This window comes from Anomaloglossus baeobatrachus, chromosome 3, assembly GCF_048569485.1.
Source record: "Anomaloglossus baeobatrachus isolate aAnoBae1 chromosome 3, aAnoBae1.hap1, whole genome shotgun sequence".
NCBI classification, from domain to species: Eukaryota; Metazoa; Chordata; class Amphibia; order Anura; family Aromobatidae; genus Anomaloglossus; species Anomaloglossus baeobatrachus.
This window is the reverse complement of record NC_134355.1, coordinates 110,229,447-110,248,471: the sequence shown is the minus strand read 5'-3', so window position 1 is coordinate 110,248,471 and position 19,025 is coordinate 110,229,447. Positions and strand designations below refer to the sequence as shown.

General features: G+C 52.4%; 1 protein-coding gene across 2 annotated transcripts in view; it reads right to left on the bottom strand.

Moving 5' to 3' along the window:
* PPP4R3B (protein phosphatase 4 regulatory subunit 3B) overlaps positions 1-19,025 on the bottom strand; it is a 112,022-nt gene that overhangs the window by 12,305 nt on the left and 80,692 nt on the right. For both annotated transcript variants that reach the window (XM_075339377.1, XM_075339376.1), the window contains exon 14: positions 12,533-12,717. In XM_075339377.1, the coding sequence (XP_075195492.1) occupies positions 12,533-12,717 (185 nt within the window). The remainder of the gene's footprint in view (positions 1-12,532; positions 12,718-19,025) is intronic.

Genomic DNA, 19,025 nt, shown 5'->3' with positions numbered 1-19,025 from the left:
ACTTAAGAAACAACATGAACAACATGTGCACCCGAAAAACGAAACCCTAAGAACAAATAGGGCGGGTGCTGGGTCTCCCAATTGGAGCTAGAAGAAAAGGAATTTACGGTAAGTAAACAAAATTCCCTTCTTTTTCGCTCCTAATTGGGAGACCCAGACAGTGGGACGTTCAAAAGCAGTCCCTGGGTGGGTAAAAAGATACCACATGAACGGGCTGTCAGACAGCCTATTCCTACAGGTGGGCCACCGCCGCCTGAAGGACCTGTCTACCTAGGCTGGCATCTGCCGAAGCGTAGGTATGCACTTGATAGTGTTTGGTAAACGTGTGCAGACTCGACCAGGTAGCCGCCTGGCACACTTGCTGAGCCGTAGCCTGATGCCGCAATGCCCAGGACGCACCCACGGCTCTGGTAGAATGGGCCTTCAGTCCAGATGGAATCGGAAGCCCAGCAGAACGATATGTGTGAAGAATTGGTTCCTTGATCCACCGCGCCAGGGTGGATTTGGAAGCTTGCGATCCCTTATGCTGACCAGCGACTAGGACAAAGAGCGCATCAGAACGGCGTAGAGACGCCGTGCGAGAAATGTAAATCCTGAGTGCTCTCACCAGGTCCAACAGATGTAAACCCTTTTCAAATTGGTGAACTGGATGCGGACACAAAGATGGCAAAGTGATATCCTGATTGAGATGAAAGGAAGAAACCACCTTGGGAGAAAACTCTGGAATTGGACGCAGTACTACCTTGTCTTGGTGAAACACCAGGAAGGGAGATTTGCAAGATAACGCCGCTAGCTCGGACACTCTTCGAAGAGACGTGACCGCCACAAGAAAAACTACCTTTTGTGAAAGCCGAGAAAGGGAAACCTCTTTCAAAGGCTCGAAAGGCGGCTTCTGGAGAGCAATGAGAACCTTGTTCAGATCCCAGGGTTCCAATGGCCGTCTGTAAGGAGGAACGATATGACGAACTCCTTGGAGAAACGTGCGTACTTTAGAAAGCCGTGCCAAGCGCTTCTGAAAGAATACGGATAGCGCGGAGACTTGACCCTTAAGAGAGCTAAGCGACAAACCTTTTTCCAACCCAGACTGCAGGAAGGAAAGAAAAATTGGCAATGCAAATGGCCAGGGAGAAAACCCTTGAGCCAAGCACCACGCTAAGAATATCTTCCACGTCCTGTGATAGATCTTAGCTGAGGATGGTTTTCTAGCCTGTCTCATTGTGGTAACAACTTCATGAGATAAACCTGAGGCCGCTAGGATCCAGGACTCAATGGCCACACAGTCAGGTTCAGGGCCGCAGAATTCAGATGGAAAAACGGCCCTTGAGACAGCAAATCTGGACGGTCTGGTAGTGTCCACGGTTGGCCTACCGTGAGATGCCACAGATCCGGGTACCACGACCTTCTTGGCCAATCTGGAGCGACGAGTATGGCTCGATGGCAGTCGGACCTGATTTTCCGGAGAACTCTGGGTAACAATGCCAGAGGTGGAAACACATAGGGGAGTCGGAATTGCGACCAATCCTGAACCAAGGCGTCTGCCGCCAGTGCTCGGTGATCGTGAGACCGTGCCATGAAAACTGGGACCTTGTTGTTGTGCCGTGACGCCATCAGATCGACGTCCGGCGTCCCCCAGCGGCAACAGATCTGCTGAAACACGTCCGGGTGAAGGGACCATTCTCCTGCGTCCATGCCCTGGCGACTGAGAAAGTCTGCTTCCCAGTTTTCCACGCCTGGGATGTGAACTGCGGATATGGTGGACGCTCTGCTTTCCACCCACGTCAAAATCCGCTGGACTTCTTGAAAAGCTTGGCGACTGCGTGTTCCCCCTTGGTGGTTGATGTACGCCACCGCCGTGGAATTGTCCGACTGAATCCGAATCTGCTTGCCTTCCAGCCATTGTTGGAAGGCTCGCAGGGCAAGATAGATTGCTCTGATTTCCAGAACATTGATCTGCAGGGTGGACTCTTCCTGAGTCCACGTCCCCTGAGCCCTGTGGTGGAGAAACACCGCTCCCCACCCTGATAGGCTCGCATCCGTCGTGACCACTGCCCAGGACGGGGGAAGGAACGACTTTCCCTGTGACAATGAGGTGGGGAGAAGCCACCAACGCAGAGAGTCCTTGGCAGTCTGAGAGAGGGAGACAGTCCTGTCGAGGGACGTCGATTTCCCATTCCATTGGCGTAGAATGTCCCATTGTAGAGGGCGCAGATGAAACTGCGCGAACGGGACTGCCTCCATTGCTGCTACCATCTTTCCTAGGAAATGCATGAGGCGCCTCAGTGAGTGCGACTGGCTCTGAAGGAGAGATTGCACTCCAGTCCGTAGCGAGCACTGCTTGTCCAGTGGAAGCTTCACTATCGCTGAGAGAGTATGAAACTCCATGCCAAGATAAGTCAGAGATTGGGTCGGGGTTAGATGAGACTTTGGAAAGTTGATAATCCACCCGAAACTCTGGAGAGTGTCTAGTGCCACCTTCAGACTGTGCTGGCATGCCTCTTGAGAGGGTGCCTTTATAAGCAGGTCGTCTAGATACGGGATGACCGAGTGACCCTGCGAGTGCAGAACAGCTACTACTGCTGCCATGACTTTGGTGAAGACCCGGGGGGCTGTTGCCAGACCGAAAGGTAACGCTACGAACTGCAGGTGTTCGTCGTGTATGACGAAGCGTAGGAAACGCTGATGCTCTGGTGCAATCGGCACGTGGAGATACGCATCTTTGATATCTATTGATGCTAGAAAATCTCCTTGAGACATTGAGGCTATGACGGAGCGTAGGGATTCCATCCGGAACCTCCTGACTTTTACGTGTCTGTTGAGCAACTTTAGATCCAGGACGGGTCGATACGATCCGTCCTTTTTTGGGACCACAAACAGATTGGAGTAAAAACCGTGACCTTGTTCCTGAAGAGGGACGGAGGTCACCACTCCTTCCGCCTTTAGAGCGGCCACCGCCTGCAACAGAGCATCGGCTCGGTCTGGTGGTGGAGAAGTTCTGAAGAAACGAGTTGGCGGACGAGAACTGAACTCTATCCTGTACCCGTGAGACAGAATATCCCTCACCCAACGGTCTTTGACGCGTGACAGCCAAATGTCGCCAAAGTGGGAAAGCCTCCCACCGACCGCGGGTGTGGGAATCGGAGACTGCAAGTCAGGAGGACGCCGTCTTGGCAACGGTTCCTCCGGCTGTCCTTTTTGGGCGTGACTGAGACCTCCAAGAATCTGAGCGTCTCTGGTCTTTTTGAGTCTTTTTTGACGAGGCGAATTGGGACCTGCCCGGTCCTCGAAAGGACCGATAACCAGACTGACCCTTCCTCTGTTGGGGTTTGTTTTGTCTGTGTTGCGGTAAGGATGAGTCCTTACCCTTGGAGTGTTTGATGATTTCATCCAAACGCTCTCCAAACAATCGGTCACGAGAAAAAGGCAAATTGGTTAAGCACTTCTTGGAATGAGAATCTGCTTTCCAATGTCTCAACCACAGGGCCCTACGCAAAACAACGGAGTTGGCTGACGCCACTGCCGTGCGGCTTGTAGCGTCAAGAACAGCATTAATCGCGTACGACGCGAATGCCGCCATTTGCGAGGTCAATGGTGCTACCTGCGGGGCAAATGCACGTGTGACTGAGTCGACTTGCGCAAGCCCGGCTGAGATAGCTTGGAGTGCCCATACGGCCGCAAAAGATGGCGCTAACGACGCTCCAATCGCCTCATAGATGGATTTCAGCCAGAGCTCCATCTGCCTGTCAGTGGCATCTTTAAGTGCCGCTCCATCTTCAACTGCAACCAAGGATCTAGCTGCAAGCCTGGAAATTGGAGGATCCACTTTTGGACACTGGGTCCAACCCTTGACCACCTCAGGGGGAAAAGGATAGCGTGTATCTTTAAGCCGTTTAGAAAAACGCCTTTCAGGATAAGCGTGGGGTTTCTGGATTGCGTCTCTAAAGTCAGCGTGGTCCAGAAAAGTGCTTAATGTACGCTTAGGGTATCTGAAATGGATTCTCTCGTGCTGCGAAGCTGACTCCTCTACAAGAGGAGCTGGTGGGGAAATATTTAACATCTTATTGATGTTAAATATAAGATCATTAACTATGGCGTCACCATCTGGTGTATCTAGATTGAGAGCAGTCCCAGGATCAGAATCCTGATCAGTTACGTCCGCCTCATCACCCATAGATTCATCTCGCTGGGATCCTGACCATTGAGATGAATGTGAAGGCCCGTCATAGCGAGCCCGCTTAGGCTGCCCGGGGCCATCGTCCGAGTCAGAGTCTTCACCCTGAGGTGTATGTGCCCGTCCCGGAGCTTGGAGGTAATTCAGCTGAGGGGGACCAGGGGGCAATGATTGCACAGTGTCCGTGGCCTGAAGTACAGGCCTAGCTCGCAATGTGTCAAGAATTTGTGACATAGTGAGAGACATTCTGTCAGCAAAAGCTGCAAACTCAGTTCCTGTCACCTGGACAGCATTCACAGGTGGTACACCCTGGGTCACGTCCAGCAGAGGTCCCGACTGTGCAAGCGCCGCAGGGGCCGAGCACTGCACACAATGGGGGTCCGTGGAGCCTGCCGGTAGAAAAGTCCCACATGCGGTGCAGGAAGCATATAATGTCTGTGCCTTGGCACCCTTGCGTTTTACGGACGACATGCTGCTGGCTCTCTGCAATGTGAGAGAGTCTATAGCCAAAGGGCGACCAGCGCTATGCAATACAAAGTATTTGTAGAAACAAAATACTAAGAATACTACTGGCACAAGAGGGGGTGAGCCCTGAGGGCTGCTTACCGCCCGCTGAATAGCGGGTAAGAGGCGCAGAATTCCTTGTCTGGGTCTCCCCGGCTCCCCTCTGCAGCTCAGCGTGTCAGCAGGAATGGCTGCCGGCGTCTGTGGAGAGGGGCGGTCCGTGGGAGTTCCTAAACAAAAGTGCGGGAAACAGTGTCCCCTCTGTGCCTATTGTGAGGGCTGGAGTATGTAAAAACGACTCCAGCCCTCGGCGCTGATGCACTGACCAGCGTCCCGCCCCTCTCCTGACTGGCAGGTCTGGGGGCGGGAACGAACGGAAGCAGGCCGCAAAAGCCGGGGACTCGAGTTATCAGCGCGGCCGCCGTAAAAGCGCGGCCCGCGCTGAAGTCCCCGGCGCACCACAAGTGCCAGCCGCGCCGCAGTCCCAGCGGCCGGCGCGACCGATTCCCAGAAGTGTGCCTGCTTCAGCGAAGCTGAATGAGGCCATGGCACAAGCGCCGCAGCGCTGATGTCCCCGGCGCACTACAACACCCAGCATGCTGCGGTGTGAGCGCCAAATGCACGGGGACACAGAGTACCTTGAGGAAGCAGGGCCATGTCCCTGATGTACTCCGCTCCATCCAGCATCTTCTCCAGGGGCTGTAGATGGAGCACGGTCTCAGTGCCTGGAGACCAGTAAATCCCACTTCACCCAGAGCCCTGTAAAAAGGGATGGGGAAGGAATCAGCATGTGGGCTCCTGCCGCCGTACCCGCAATGGGTACCTCAACCTTACAAACACCTCCGACATACAGTGGGGTGAGAAGGGAGCATGCTGGGAGCCCTGTATGGGCCCTCTTTTCTTCCATCCGACATAGTCAGCAGCTGCTGCTGACTAAAAACAATGGAGCTATGCGTGCGTGTCTGACCTCCTTCGCACAAAGCTAAAACTGAGGAATCCGTACTCCTACGGGAGGGTGTATAGCCAGAAGGGGAGGGGCCTTACACTTTTAAGTGTAGTTCTTTGTGCGGCCTCCAGAGGCAGTAGCTATACACCCACTGTCTGGGTCTCCCAATTAGGAGCGAAAAAGAAAAGGTGACTCCGAAGAGAGCGCAGCCAAATCAGAGACTCCCCTGAGGGAAGCTATGGCCACTAGAAAGACCACTGTCTGTGCAAGACGAGACAAAGAAACCTCCGTAAGAGGCTCAAAGGGGGGTTTCTGGAAAGCCGTGAGGACCAGATTAAGGTCCCAGGGATCCAAAGGCCGCCGGTAAGGCGGAATGATGTGGGATGCGCCCTGCATGAAGGAGCGCACCTGAGCCAGCCGGGCGATACGCCGCTGGAACAACACTGACAGAGCCGAGACCTGTCCCTTGAGGGATAGTCCTAGCTGTAGACCGGACTGTAGAAAGGACGGGAGGGTCGGCAAGGAAAAAGGCCAAGAAGCATGGCCGGAAGGGCGACACCAGGACAGGAGAATTCTCCAGGTCCTGTGATAGATCTTGGCCAAGGAATACTTCCGAGCCCGAGTCATAGTGGAGATGACTTCAGGAGGAATACCAGAAGTCGTCAAGATCCAGGACTCAAGAACCACGCCGTCAATCTGAGAGCCGCAGAATTCTGGCGGAAAAACGGACCTTGTGAGAGAAGGTCTGGACGGTCCGGGAGATGCCACTGCGCCTCTACGGACAGATGGAGCAGGTCTGGGTACCAAGCTCGCCTGGGCCAGTCAGGAGCAATGAGAATGACCCGACGGCCCTCCATTCTGATCTTGCGCAGGACTCTGGGCAAGAACTAGAGGGGGAAACACGTAAGACAGACGAAACTGGGACCAATCTTGAACCAGCACGTCCGCTGCAAAGGCCTGAGGATCGTGGGAGCGAAGATCCACTTCCGGAGTGCCCCACTTGCGGTAGAGTGACCGAAACACTGCCAAATGCAGAGTCCGCTTGCCGCTGTCCACGGTATGACGGCTGAGATAATCTGCCTCCCAGCTTTCCACGCCTGGGCTGTGGACTGCGGATATGGTGGACTTTGAGTCCTCCGTCCACTGAAGGATGCGTTGAACCTCCAACATTGCCAGGCGGTGAGTGTCCCGCCCTGGTGGTTGATGTAGGCAACCGCTGTGGCGTTGTCTGACTGGACTCGAATGTGCTTGCCCGCCAACTTGGTGAAAGGCCAAGAGAGCTAGAAGCACAGCTCTGATTTCCAGCACATTGATCGAGAGGGCTGATTCAGACGGAGTCCAAGTGCCCTGTGCTCTGTGGTGGAGATATACTGCTCCCCAGCCGGATAGACTGGCATCCGTGGTGAGGATCACCCAGGACGGGGCCAGGAAGGAGCGTCCCTGAAGAGAGAGGGGCCGAAGCCACCACTGAAGGGAGCCCCTGGTCTGTGGCGACAGAGCCACTAACCTGTGCAAGGAAACCGCTTCCATTGACGCCACCATCTGACCCAGCACCTACATTAGGTGCCTGATGGAATGACGGCGGGGCCTCAGCAAAGAGCGCACCGCTAGTGAAGGGACTGCTGTTTGACTAAGGGCAGCTTCACAAGTGCCGGCAGAGTCTCGAATTGCATCCCTAGGTACGTGAGTTTTTGGGTCGGAGTCAGAGTGGACTTGGGAAAAAGACAAGCCACCCGAATTGGACTAGAGTGGCGAGAGTGAGCGAAGCACTCCGCTGACGGTCTGCACTAGATGAAGCCTTGACTAGAAGGCCGTCCAGGAAAAAGGGATGCCAACCCTTGGAGGTACAGAACCGCAACCACAGCTGCCATGACCCTGATGAATACTCGAGGGGCCGTGGCTAACCCGAAGGGAAGAGCCACGAATCGGAAATGTTCCTCTCTGATTGCAAAACGTAGCCAACGCTGGTGTGAAACTGCAATTGGCAAATGCAGATCGACATCTCTGACGTCAAGGATGCAAGGAATTTCCTTGGGTCATTGAGGCAATGACTGATCGCAGAGACTCCATGCGAAAATGCCACACCTGAACATGCTTGTTGAGAAGCCTGAGATCCAGGATGGGCTGGAAGGAACCGTCCTTTTTGGGGACTAGGAAGAGATTTGAGTAGAAACCTCTGAACCGTTCCCAAGCGGGAACCGGTACAATTACTCCGTTGGCCTGCAAGGATGCCACGGCCTGAGAGAAGACGGCGGCCCTGAAGCAGGGGGGAGTTGACAGAAAAAATCTGTTTGGCGGGCTAGATAGAATTCTATCCTGTAGCCGTGGAGATGATACCCCGCACCCACTGATCGGAGACGTGTTGAAACCACATGTCGCCAAGCGGGAGAGCCTGCCACCGACCAAGGACGTTGCTGGCGCGGCCAGATAGTCAAGAGGAAGCTGCCTTAGTGGCAGCAGCTCCTGCGGTCTTCTGAGGACGCGGCCTCGTGCGCCAGTTGGGTTTTTGGTCCTTGGACGAGGCCGAATGGGCTTAGAGAACGACCAGTTGGAGGAACGAAAGGAACGAAACCTCGACTGGTTCCTGCCCTGGACAGGTTCCTGGATTTGGTTTGTGGCATGGAAGTACTCTTCCCGCCAGTAGCTTCCTGAATAATTTCATCCAGTTGTTCACCAAACAGCCTGGGCCCAGCAAATGGGAGCCCAGCAAGGTACTTTTTTGAAGAAGCGTCTGCCTTCCACTCTCGAAGCCACAAGATCCTGTGGATAGCGAGAGAATTGGCCGAAGCCACCGCAGTGCGGAGCCTCCAGCCAGACATGGCTTAGGATGAAAAGGCTGAAGCCTGGAAGTTAAGGCAACCATTTCGGGCATAGAGTCCCTGGTGAGGGAATGCATCTCCTCTAGAGAAACAGAGATGGCTTTGAAAGCCCACACTTCTGCAAAAGAGAGGGAGAACGAGGCCCCTGCCGCCTCATACGGTCAGTGGGATCCTTAAGAGAGTTGCCATCAGCCACTGATACAACTTTCCGGGCTGAGAGTCTAGACACCGGAGGGTCTACCTTTGGTGAATGAGCCCACTCCTTGACCACCTCTGGTGGAAACGGTCATCAGAACCACGCTTTGGGAAGCGTCTGTCAGGACAGGCTCTGGGCTTGGTCACAGTGGCCTGAAAACTGGAGTGGTTAAGGAACACACTCCTTGTTCTCTTAGGCAAGGTATACTGATGCTTTTCTGCCAGAGAGGGGAGCTCCCCTGATACAGGCGGATTGAGGTCCAGTACAAAATTAATGGACGCAATCAAATCACTAGCATCTGCGTCACTTTCGGACAGATCCATGGGGTACATGGAGGTAGCGTCCGAGCCCCCAGTAAAGGCATCCTCCTTGTCCTGCGAGTCAGGTCGTGAATCAGAGCCACGGGACGAGGAAGGAGGGGGGACCCTTTGTCTCCATTTTAGGAGGACGGGGTCTAAGCCAGATGAAGAATCCTCTGTGAGCTTTGCTGAGCGAGCCGTAGCAGCAGAAGCGCCCTAAGAAGGGGGCTGATGCATGCTCAGCAGTGTCCGGGACATCTGTCCCCTGGAGAGAGGGATTCTACCCAAGCCGGGGGTTCAGCCACCGGAGCCGGAGCAGCCGGAGGGACCACTGGGGATGAGCCTCCAGGCTGAGGCACCACCATGTTAGGGCAGGCATCACAATGTGGTTATGTGCTCAGTACAGGCAGTACGAGCCTACATGCAGTGCATATTAAGTACAGCCTTGCTCCTCGTGTGAGACATGCTGCTAAAGTGGGGGCTCTGAGCCAGAATGCCCCCCAGCAGAGTATATACGCAGAGTATATAAGCAGGTCCACTGCCGTTTGACATTGGGACATCTCTGTGCCCTCCAGATCCCACAGCCCGGACCCCCAGGGAGATGGCCAGCGCCGATCGCTGTCACAATGTGGTTTATGCAGACATGCATAAGAACGCTGATAAAATGGCGCCGGAGCGAGGAGAGGGGGCGGGGCCTACTCTAAGAGCGGGATCCGGAGGGCCAAGGAGATATACAGGGGAGGGAATATTACCTCAGAGAGGAGTGTCCCTCCCCGGTGCCGAACGGCCGCTGGGCGGAGCCGCACTGTCCCTCTGCATGATTGACATGCAGGGGCAGTGAAAACGAAACTAGGCCTCAGGCGAAGCCGGGGCCTAAATTTAACGATGCGGCCGGCGAGCAGGCACCATCGGCGCGGTTCTCAGGTGAAAACCATTGAACCGGCCGGAAATGTAACAATAGATACACAGCACACTCTCCCCAACAATAAAGTACAAGGGACCCCCGATAATAACGTCTCAGATACTTCGCTTGTCAGACGCAGGGCCAGGTCCCTGAGGGATGAGTGCTCCATCCGGCAGGATCCTGAAAGGGCTGCGGATGGAGATCGGTCTCCTGCAAGGCAGTGAGAACCGTGCTGGCTCCCACTTCAAGCCAGAGCCCGAGGGATGGTGAAGGAGCGCGGCATGTAATGCTCCAGCCCTGAAATCAACCTTAACAACACCGCCGACACAGTGGGGTGAGAAGGGACATGCCGGGAGTCCAGGCTTGGACCCGCTTTTCTTCAAACTCTTTCCAAAAATCAAAATCAGATGAGAATGCATGTGTGGATGTGTGCCTCCTGAACACAAAGCATTGAACTGGCTATATTTGGTTATCCAGGGGGTGTATATGCTCGGAGGGAGGGGCTACACTTTTGAGTGTAGTACTTTGTGTGTCCTCCGGAGGCAAAAGCTATACACCCATGGTCTGGGTCTCCCATAGGAACGATGAAGAAAAAATACATTGTAAATATAGGTTTGATGAAATGTGCACAAGAGCTATTCTACCAGGCGAAAATCTGTCCTGCCCATGTGATGACTGCATAGACAGATGGACACATGGTCTGTGAAAAGCCAAGTACCAGTGTCTTCAAAGCATGATCAGATCATGTATAAGGCACCATGCCAGTGTTTTTTGTTCTATGTTACTAACTGGATTGGAGCTTTAAATCTAAGTTTCTAACCCCTGTCTCATACTCACCTTCCAGCAGCTTCATCTATCACCACTGCTCTGTTCCTGTAGTGCCACATTTCTCACTTTTAGGCTATGTGCCCACTATCTGGCGACACTGCGTCTAGTACACAGTGCCAGCCCTCCTGTGGAGATTTGAGTGTTGTCCACGGGAGACCGCACTGCCCTTGCCCACGATCAGGGTTCGGGCCGCTGCGGACTTTAGCTCTATTCTCCCCGCAGAGAACATTCTCGTCTCCACAGCATAAACTAACATGCTGAGGCTCAGGAACCTGCGCCGCAGATAGGATTATGCTGCGGAGAAAAGAAGCAGAGTGAGCAGGAGATTTTTAAAAATCCTTCCACTGTGCTTCTACTGTACAGCGCAGCGTTTTGGACACAGCGAAAACACACTGCGCCCAAAACCCTGCAAATCCTGGTCATGGGCACATAGCTCAAAAAGCAAGGATGGATGGAGGTCAGACATATATATATAATGTCCCACCCCTCTACATATTCTAGGCTGGCACTCTTTAGTGACTTTCATGTGGCGCTTAGCCTTGTATTTAGCCAAAATATAAAATGACGTGGGGTCCCCCTCATTTATGCGCGCCACCATCTTGGATTATGGGGAAGAGGTTGGGGGTTGGCACCTTAGCGACACAGAGGGACCGGGGGAGGATATTTATCTCCCATCTGACATGTATGATCATGTCAGGTGGGAGATAAAATCATTTTTTTACCGGCGCTGCCATTTACTGTAACGTGACCATCGTTATACGGTGTATACCAATGATCACGTGACTGGGTACCGGAAAAAAACTGCCTGAATCGTGATCTCCAAGGTCTCCACTACCATCGGTAGCTGAGACCTCGGAGATTTTCAGACGCTGGGGGGGCGCTATTTACTTTTTCTTGCTGCCGTTTATAAACAGCTGATCACAAAAAGTACCCTATTCTTCAGCTGTTTATTACAGTAAGGCTGCTTTCACACTATGTTTTTTTAACATGCGTCATGAACTTTTTTTCATGTAAAAACGGATCCTGTTTTTACAAAGAAAAACGCATGCAAACGCAAGTGTTATTTTCCAGGATCCTGTCACTTGAAGTTTATGGGCGGGCATTGGAGTCATGTGGCCGAGAGTGAGGGGAACTGAATGTGATACTGGGAGCCGGCATCTGACAGCTGTGGAGGCTCGTAACCAAGGTAAACATCGGGTAACTTGCTTGGATACCCGATATTTACCTTGGTTACAAGTGTCTGCAGCTGCTAGGAGCCGGGCTCCCTGCACACGTAACCAAGGTAAACGTCGGGTATCCAAGCAAGTTACCCGATGTTTACCTTGGTTACGAGCCTCCGCAGCTCTCGGGAGGGGGAGAGAGGGACGGATCACGCCAGGCTGGTTTCTGGGCATGCTCAGTAGAGCAAGCAGAATCCTGTCTATCTGCATGCCAGTGTTCACACACGTTTGCGTGCAGTATAGTCAGGATCCAGCAATTTGCAGTATTTGGACGCAGCTCAAAAACGCTACAAGTAGCGTTTTTGAAAAAAAGTTAAACTGCAAGTTGCTGGATCCTCACTATAACGCACGCAAATGAACGCATGTTGACGCGAGTCCATTGCAAATTCATTGAAATGAAAAAACGCATTTGCACTGGATCAGTTTTTGTGTTAAAAAAAACGTTCAGGACGCACGTTAAAAAAAAAACGTAGTGTGAAATCAGCCTTAGGCTGCCATAATGGGGTTAATAATGAAGTTTTCATTTCGATGACAACAAACACATCTTAAATGAAGAAATGGTAAAAGACTAGAACGTTAACTCTTCATTATATAATAAATATGCTATATAACTGATGATATACTTTGGTAAGAGACTGCCATTTCTACCTTTTTTTGTTTCCATAAATTTTTCATAGCTGTCAGGAAAGTCATCTTCTGTCTTAGACTTCTCAATCGGAGGTACAACAGCTTCACCTTCTTCCTCCTCGTCTTCATTAAACCATAGCTCTTCATCTTCTTCCAAAGCTCTTGCATCTCTTCGGAATCTGTTGCTGCGCAGAATAGACGGCACGCTACGGGAGAAACGTATTGAAAGTGGCAAAGTTAAACCACTGCATAAGCAAGACTGACAACAAAATGTAGTGAGCCTATTTCTGCTGTCGACTGTTATAGGACCAGGCATTAAATCACTAATTTCCCAAAAACGGATAATGTCTACTGTATAAAACAAAAACACATTATTTAGCAATAGATACTTAAAAGTAAATGCCTGCCATAGAACACAAAAAAATAAAATAAAAATCTGCAATAATTCTGCGCAAAATTAGTTTATTGATTGCAATAAATCCCCTACATGAGAGATAAATATGAAACCCTATGTTGTTACATAAATCTGCCACTAGAGGGAGTTCACTGCCTTGTTACTGTACTGAATATGTTACAGTGGACTCCATCTAGTGGCAGATGCAGGTAGTGAGAAAGTTCTAAATTTAAAGAGAAACCATCATTTAAGTTTTTATTAAATAAAAACGCAGGAACTTTTAAAATGCTTTGCAATAGATTACACAATCTGCCTCATGTCTTGTACGGCTCTTTAATTGTTGCTCCTGTCCTTTTCTTTCATTCACTTAAGCAGATATGTTCTATCCCTGTTCTCATCTGGGTTTTATAAGAAGAGTGCTGTGCTATTTTTTGGGGAGTGACCGTTACAGTTTTAAAAGGGAATCGGTCACTGGATTTGTCCCCTATAAGCTGCAGCCAGAACCAGTAAGCCCTTATATACAGCATTCTGGAATACTGTATATAAAAGGCCAGGCTGCTGTGTATAACGTAAAAGAAGGGAATTTTGTTACTTACCGTAAATTCCTTTTCTTCTAGCTCCAATTGGGAGACCCAGACGATTGGGTGTATAGCTACTGCCTCCGGAGGCCACACAAAGTATTACACTAAAAAGTGTAAGGCCCCTCCCCTTCTGCATATACACCCCCCGTGGATCACGGGCTGCTTCAGTTTTAGTGCAAAAGCAAGAAGGAGGAAAGCCAATAACTGGTTAAACAATTCAATCCGAAGGAACATCGGAGAACTGAAACCATTCAATATGAACAACATGTGTACCCGAACAACCAAAAAATCCCGAAGGAACAGGGGCGGGTGCTGGGTCTCCCAATTGGAGCTAGAAGAAAAGGAATTTACGGTAAGTAACAAAATTCCCTTCTTCGGCGCTCCATTGGGAGACCCAGACGATTGGGACGTCCAAAAGCAGTCCCTGGGTGGGTAAATTAATACCTCAAGTTTGGACTGTAAAAACAGCCCTTCCCTACATGGAGGCAACCGCCGCCTGCAGGACTCTTCTACTTAGGCTGGCATCCGCCTAAGCGTAGGCATGCACCTGATAACGCTTGGTGAAGGTGTGCAGACTCGCCCAGGTAGCCGCCTGGCACACCTGCTGAGCCGTAGCCTGGTGCCGTAATGTCCAGGACGCACCCACGGCTCTGGTAGAATGGGCCTTCAGCCCTGATGGAACCGGAAGCCCAGCAGAACGGTAGGCTTCAAGAATTGGTTCCTTGATCCATCGAGCCAGGGTGGATTTGGAAGCCTGCGACCCTTTGCGCTGACCAGCGACAAGTACAAAGGGTGCATCCGAGCGGCGCAGGGGCGCCGTGCGGGAAATGTAGATTCTGAGCGCTCTCATCAGATCCAACAAATACAAATCCAATTCATATCGATGAACTGGATGAGGACAAAAGGAAGGTAAGGAGATATCCTGACTGAGATGAAAAGGGGGATACCACCTTAGGGAGAAACCCCGGAATCAGGCGCAGCACTACCTTGTCTTGGTGAAACACCAAGAAGGGAGCTTTGGATGACCGCGCTGCGAGCTCGGACACTCTCTGAAGAGACGTGACCGCTACCAAAAAGGCCACTTTCTGTGAAAGTCGAGAAAGTGAAACATCCCCCAGAGGCTCAAAGGGCGGCTCCTGGAGAGCAATTAGTACCCTGTTCAGATCCCATGGGTCTAACGGCCTCTTGTACGGAGGGACAATGTGACAAACCCCCTGCAGGAACGTGCGTACCTGAGGAAGTCGCCCTATGCGCTTCTGAAAGAATACAGACAGCGCTGGGACTCGTCCGTTAAGGGAGCCGAGCGACAAACCTTTTCCCAAACCAGATTGCAGGAAGGAAGGAAAAGTAGGCAATGCAAATGTCCAGGGAGACACTCCCTGAGCAGAGCACTAAGATAAGAATATCTTCCACGTCTTGTGGTGGATCTCGGCAGACGTCGGCTTCCTAGCCCGTCTCATGGTGACAATGACGTCTTGAGATAATCCTGAAGACGCTAGGATCCAGGACACAATGGCCACCAGTCAGGTTCAGGGCTGTAGAATTCTGATGGAAAAAACGGCCCTTGGGACAGTAAGTCTGGCCGGTCTGGTAGTGCCCACGGTTGTCCGACCGTGAGATGCCACAGATGCAGGTACCACGACCTCCTCGGCCAGTCTGGGGCGACGAGGATGGCGCGGCGGCAATCGGAGCTGATCTTGCGTAGCCCTCTGGGCAACAGTGTCAGAGGGGGAAACACATAGGGTAGCTGGAACTGCGACCAATCCTGAACTAAGGCGCCTGCCGCCAGAGCTCTTTGATCGTGAGACCGCGCCATGAAAATCGGGCCCTTGTTGTTGTGCCGAGACGCCATTAGGTCGACGTCCGGCCTCCCCCAGCGGCTACAGATTTCTTGAGACCCGTCCGGGTGCAGAGACCATTCCCCTGCGTCCATGCCCTGGCGACTGAGGAAGTCTGCTTCCCAGTTTTCTACGCCCGGGATGTGAACTGCGGATATGGTGTATGCTCTGTCTTCCACCCACATCAGAATCCGCCGGACTTCCTGGGAGGCTTGCCGACTGCGTGTTCCGCCTTGGTGGTTGATGTATGCCACCGCTGCGAAGTTGTCCGACTGAATTCGGATCTGTTTGCCTTCCAGCCTCTGCTGGAAGGCTTGCAGGGCAAGATACCCTGCCCAGATTTCCAGAACATTGATCTGAAGGGTGGACTCCTCTGAAGAGAGTCCTTGCCCGTCTGAGAAAGGGGTACGTTCCTGTCTAGGGACGTTGCCTTCCCATCCCATTGGCGAAGAATGTCCTATAGAAGTGGACGCAGATGAAACTGCGCGAAAAGGACTGCCTCTGCATGAGGCGTCTTAAGGGGTGTGACTGGCCTTGAAGGAGAGACTGCACCCCCGTCTGTAGTGAACGCTGTATGTCCAGCGGGAGCTGCACTATCGCTGAGAGAGTGTGAAGCTCCATGCCAAGATATGTCAGCGATTGGGTCGGTGTCAGATTTAACTTTGAAAAGTTTATGATCCACCCGAAACTCTGGAGAGTCTCCAGCGCCACGTTCAGGCTGTGTTGGCATGCCTCTTGAGAGGGTGCCTTGACAAGTAGATCGTCCAAGTAAGGGATCACAGAGTGACCCTGAGAGTGCAGGACTACTCCCACTGCTGCCATGAACTTGTGAAAAGCCGTGGGGCTGTCGCCAGACCGAAGGGCAGGGCTACGAACTGAAGATGCTCGTCTTCAATAACGAATCGTAGCCAACACCGGTGCTCTGGAGCAATCGGCACGTGGAGATAAGCATCCTGATGTCTATTGACGCTAGGAAATCTCCTTGAGATATGGAGGCAATGACGGAGCGGAGGGATTCCATCCGGAACCGCCTGGTTTTCACGTGCTTGTTGAGCAGGTTTAGGTCCAAAACGGAACGAAAGAGCCGTCGTTTTTTGGTACCACACCAGATTGGAGTAAAAACCGTATCTTGTTCCTGAGGAGGAACAGGGATTACCACTCCTTCTGCCTGCAGAAGAGCATCGGCTCGGTCGGGAGGTGAGGAAGTTCTGAAAATCTAGTCGGCGGACGAGAACAGAACTCTATCCTGTACACGTGAGACAAAATGTCTCTCACCCACCGGTCTTTGACTTGTGGCAGCTAAATGTCGCCAAAGCGGGAGAGTCTGCCACCGACCGCGGATGCGGAGAGAGAGAGCTGAACGTCATGAGGAAACCGCCTTGGTAGCGGTTCCTCCGGCTGCCTTCCTTGGGCGTGATTGAGCCTGCCAGGAATCTGCGCCTCTCTGAGCTTTTTGAGTCCTTTTGGACGAGGACAATTGGGACCTGCCCGAGCCTGGGAAGGACCGAAACCTCGACTGTCCCTTCCCCTGTTGGGTGTTGTTTGATCTGGGCTGGTGTAAGGAAGAGTCCTTACCCTTGGAATGTTTAATGATTTCATCCAATCGCTCACCAAACAGTCTGTCACCAGATAACGGCAAACTGGTTAAGCACTTTTTTGGAAGCAAAATCTGCTTTCCATTCCCTCAACCACAAGGCTCTGCGTAAAACCACGGAGTTGGCGGACGCCACTGACGTACGGCTCGTAGAGTGCAGGACAGCATTAATAGCGTAAGTCGCAATGCAGACATTGCGAGGTTAAGGACGCCATCTGCGGCACAGATGTACATGTGACAGTGTCCACGTGCGCAAGACCAGCTGAAAAAGCTTGGAATGCCCATACGGCTGCGAATGCCGGAGCAACCGACACGCCGATAGCTTCATAGACAGAATTCAACCAGAGGACCATCTGTCTGTCAATGGCATCTTTAAGTGAAGTCCTATCTTCCACTGCAACTATGGATCTAGCCGGAAGCCTGGAGATATGGGAATCCACCTTTGGACACTGGGTCCAGCGCTTGACCACGTCAGGGAGAAAAAAGGATAACGTGTATCCTTAATACGATTGGAGAACGCTTATCTGGATAAGTGTGGTGTTTCCGGATTGCTTCTCTGAAGTCAGAGTGGCCAGAAAAGTACTCAATATACGCTTGAGATACTGAAAAGGGATTTCTCCTGCTGTGAAGCCGACTCCTCCACCGGAGGAGCTGAGGGAGAAATATCCAACATTCCCTTGATGGACGCTAGAAGATCATTCACTATGGCGTCACCATCCGGAGTATCCGGATTGAGAGCGGTCTCAGGATCAGAGTCCTGATCAGCTACGTCTGCCTCATCATACAGAGAGTCCCGCTGGGACCCTAACCAGTGATGAAGCCGAGTGCCGCTCCCAGCGAGCTCGCTTAGACTGTCTGGGACTGTCGTCCGTGTCAGAGCCTGCGCCCTGGGATGCATGGGACCCCCCCGGAGCACTGATTTGTTCCAAATGAGGGCGTATCAACATTGCCCATGGTCCGTCTGGACTGCCAAGTCTCTAAGATGTTAGTCACAGACACAGACCTATCAGCCGAAACTGCAACTCCGTCCCTGGACAGGGTTCACAGGTGGTTCCTTTAGCCACCTCTAGCAGAGACCCCGGCTGACCAAGTGCTACAGGGGAGCATTGCACACAATGGGGACAGTGGAACCTGCCGTGTGGAACAGTATCACGTGCAGTACAAGCAGCATAGAAAGCCTGTGCCTTGGCACCCTTGCTTTTTTGCTGCTGTTGTCTAGCCATCTAGAAGCATATAGCCAAGAATAGCGACCGTACAGTGCAATGTATAGCATACAAGCAGAAAGTACAAATGAACACTTCAGCACATGCAGTACAAGCATCATAGAAAGCCTGTGCCTTAGCACCCTTGCTTTTTTGCTGCTGTTGTCCAGCCATCTAGGAGTATATAGCCAAGAATAGCGACCGTACAGTGCAGTGTATAGCATACCAGCATAAAGTACAAATGAACACTTCAGCACATGCAATACAAGCAGCCTAGAAAGCCTGTGCCTTAGCACCCTTGCTTTTTGCTGCTGTAGTCTAGCCATCTAGGCATAAAGTACAAATGGCATTAGTGGGGTCAGCACTTCAGGTGCTGCTTACCGCCCGCCCAAAGGCGGGTGTGTGGTCGCCCGAATCCTGTGACTGGTTGCCCAGAGCTTGTCTCCCTTCTCCAGCCCAGACTGCGTGCAGGAATGGCTGCCGGCGTCTTGTGAAGAGGGGCGGGCCGTGGGCGTGCCCCAGACAAGAGCGGGAAACTGGCGTCCCACTGTGTCCAGTGAAGGGGGCTGGAGAATGCAAAGCAGACTCCAGCTCTCGGCGCTGACTTTCTGTACAGCGTCCCGCCCCTCCCCTGACTGGCAGGGCTGGGGGCGGGAACGAAGCGAAAACTAGGCCGCAAAGCCGGGGACTTGAGTAATAAGCGCGGCCGTCCTATGTGCACGGCCAGCGCGGAAGTCCCCGGCGCACCACAAGTCCCAGCCGCGCCACAGTGTAAAACACCCCGCAGCGGCCGGCGCGGCAGTTTCTAACACATAAATTCACTCAGCTAAGCTGCAGTGAATAATAGCACAAGCGCTCCGCGCTGTTGTCCCCGGCGCACTAGCACTCCCAGCAATGCTGGTGTG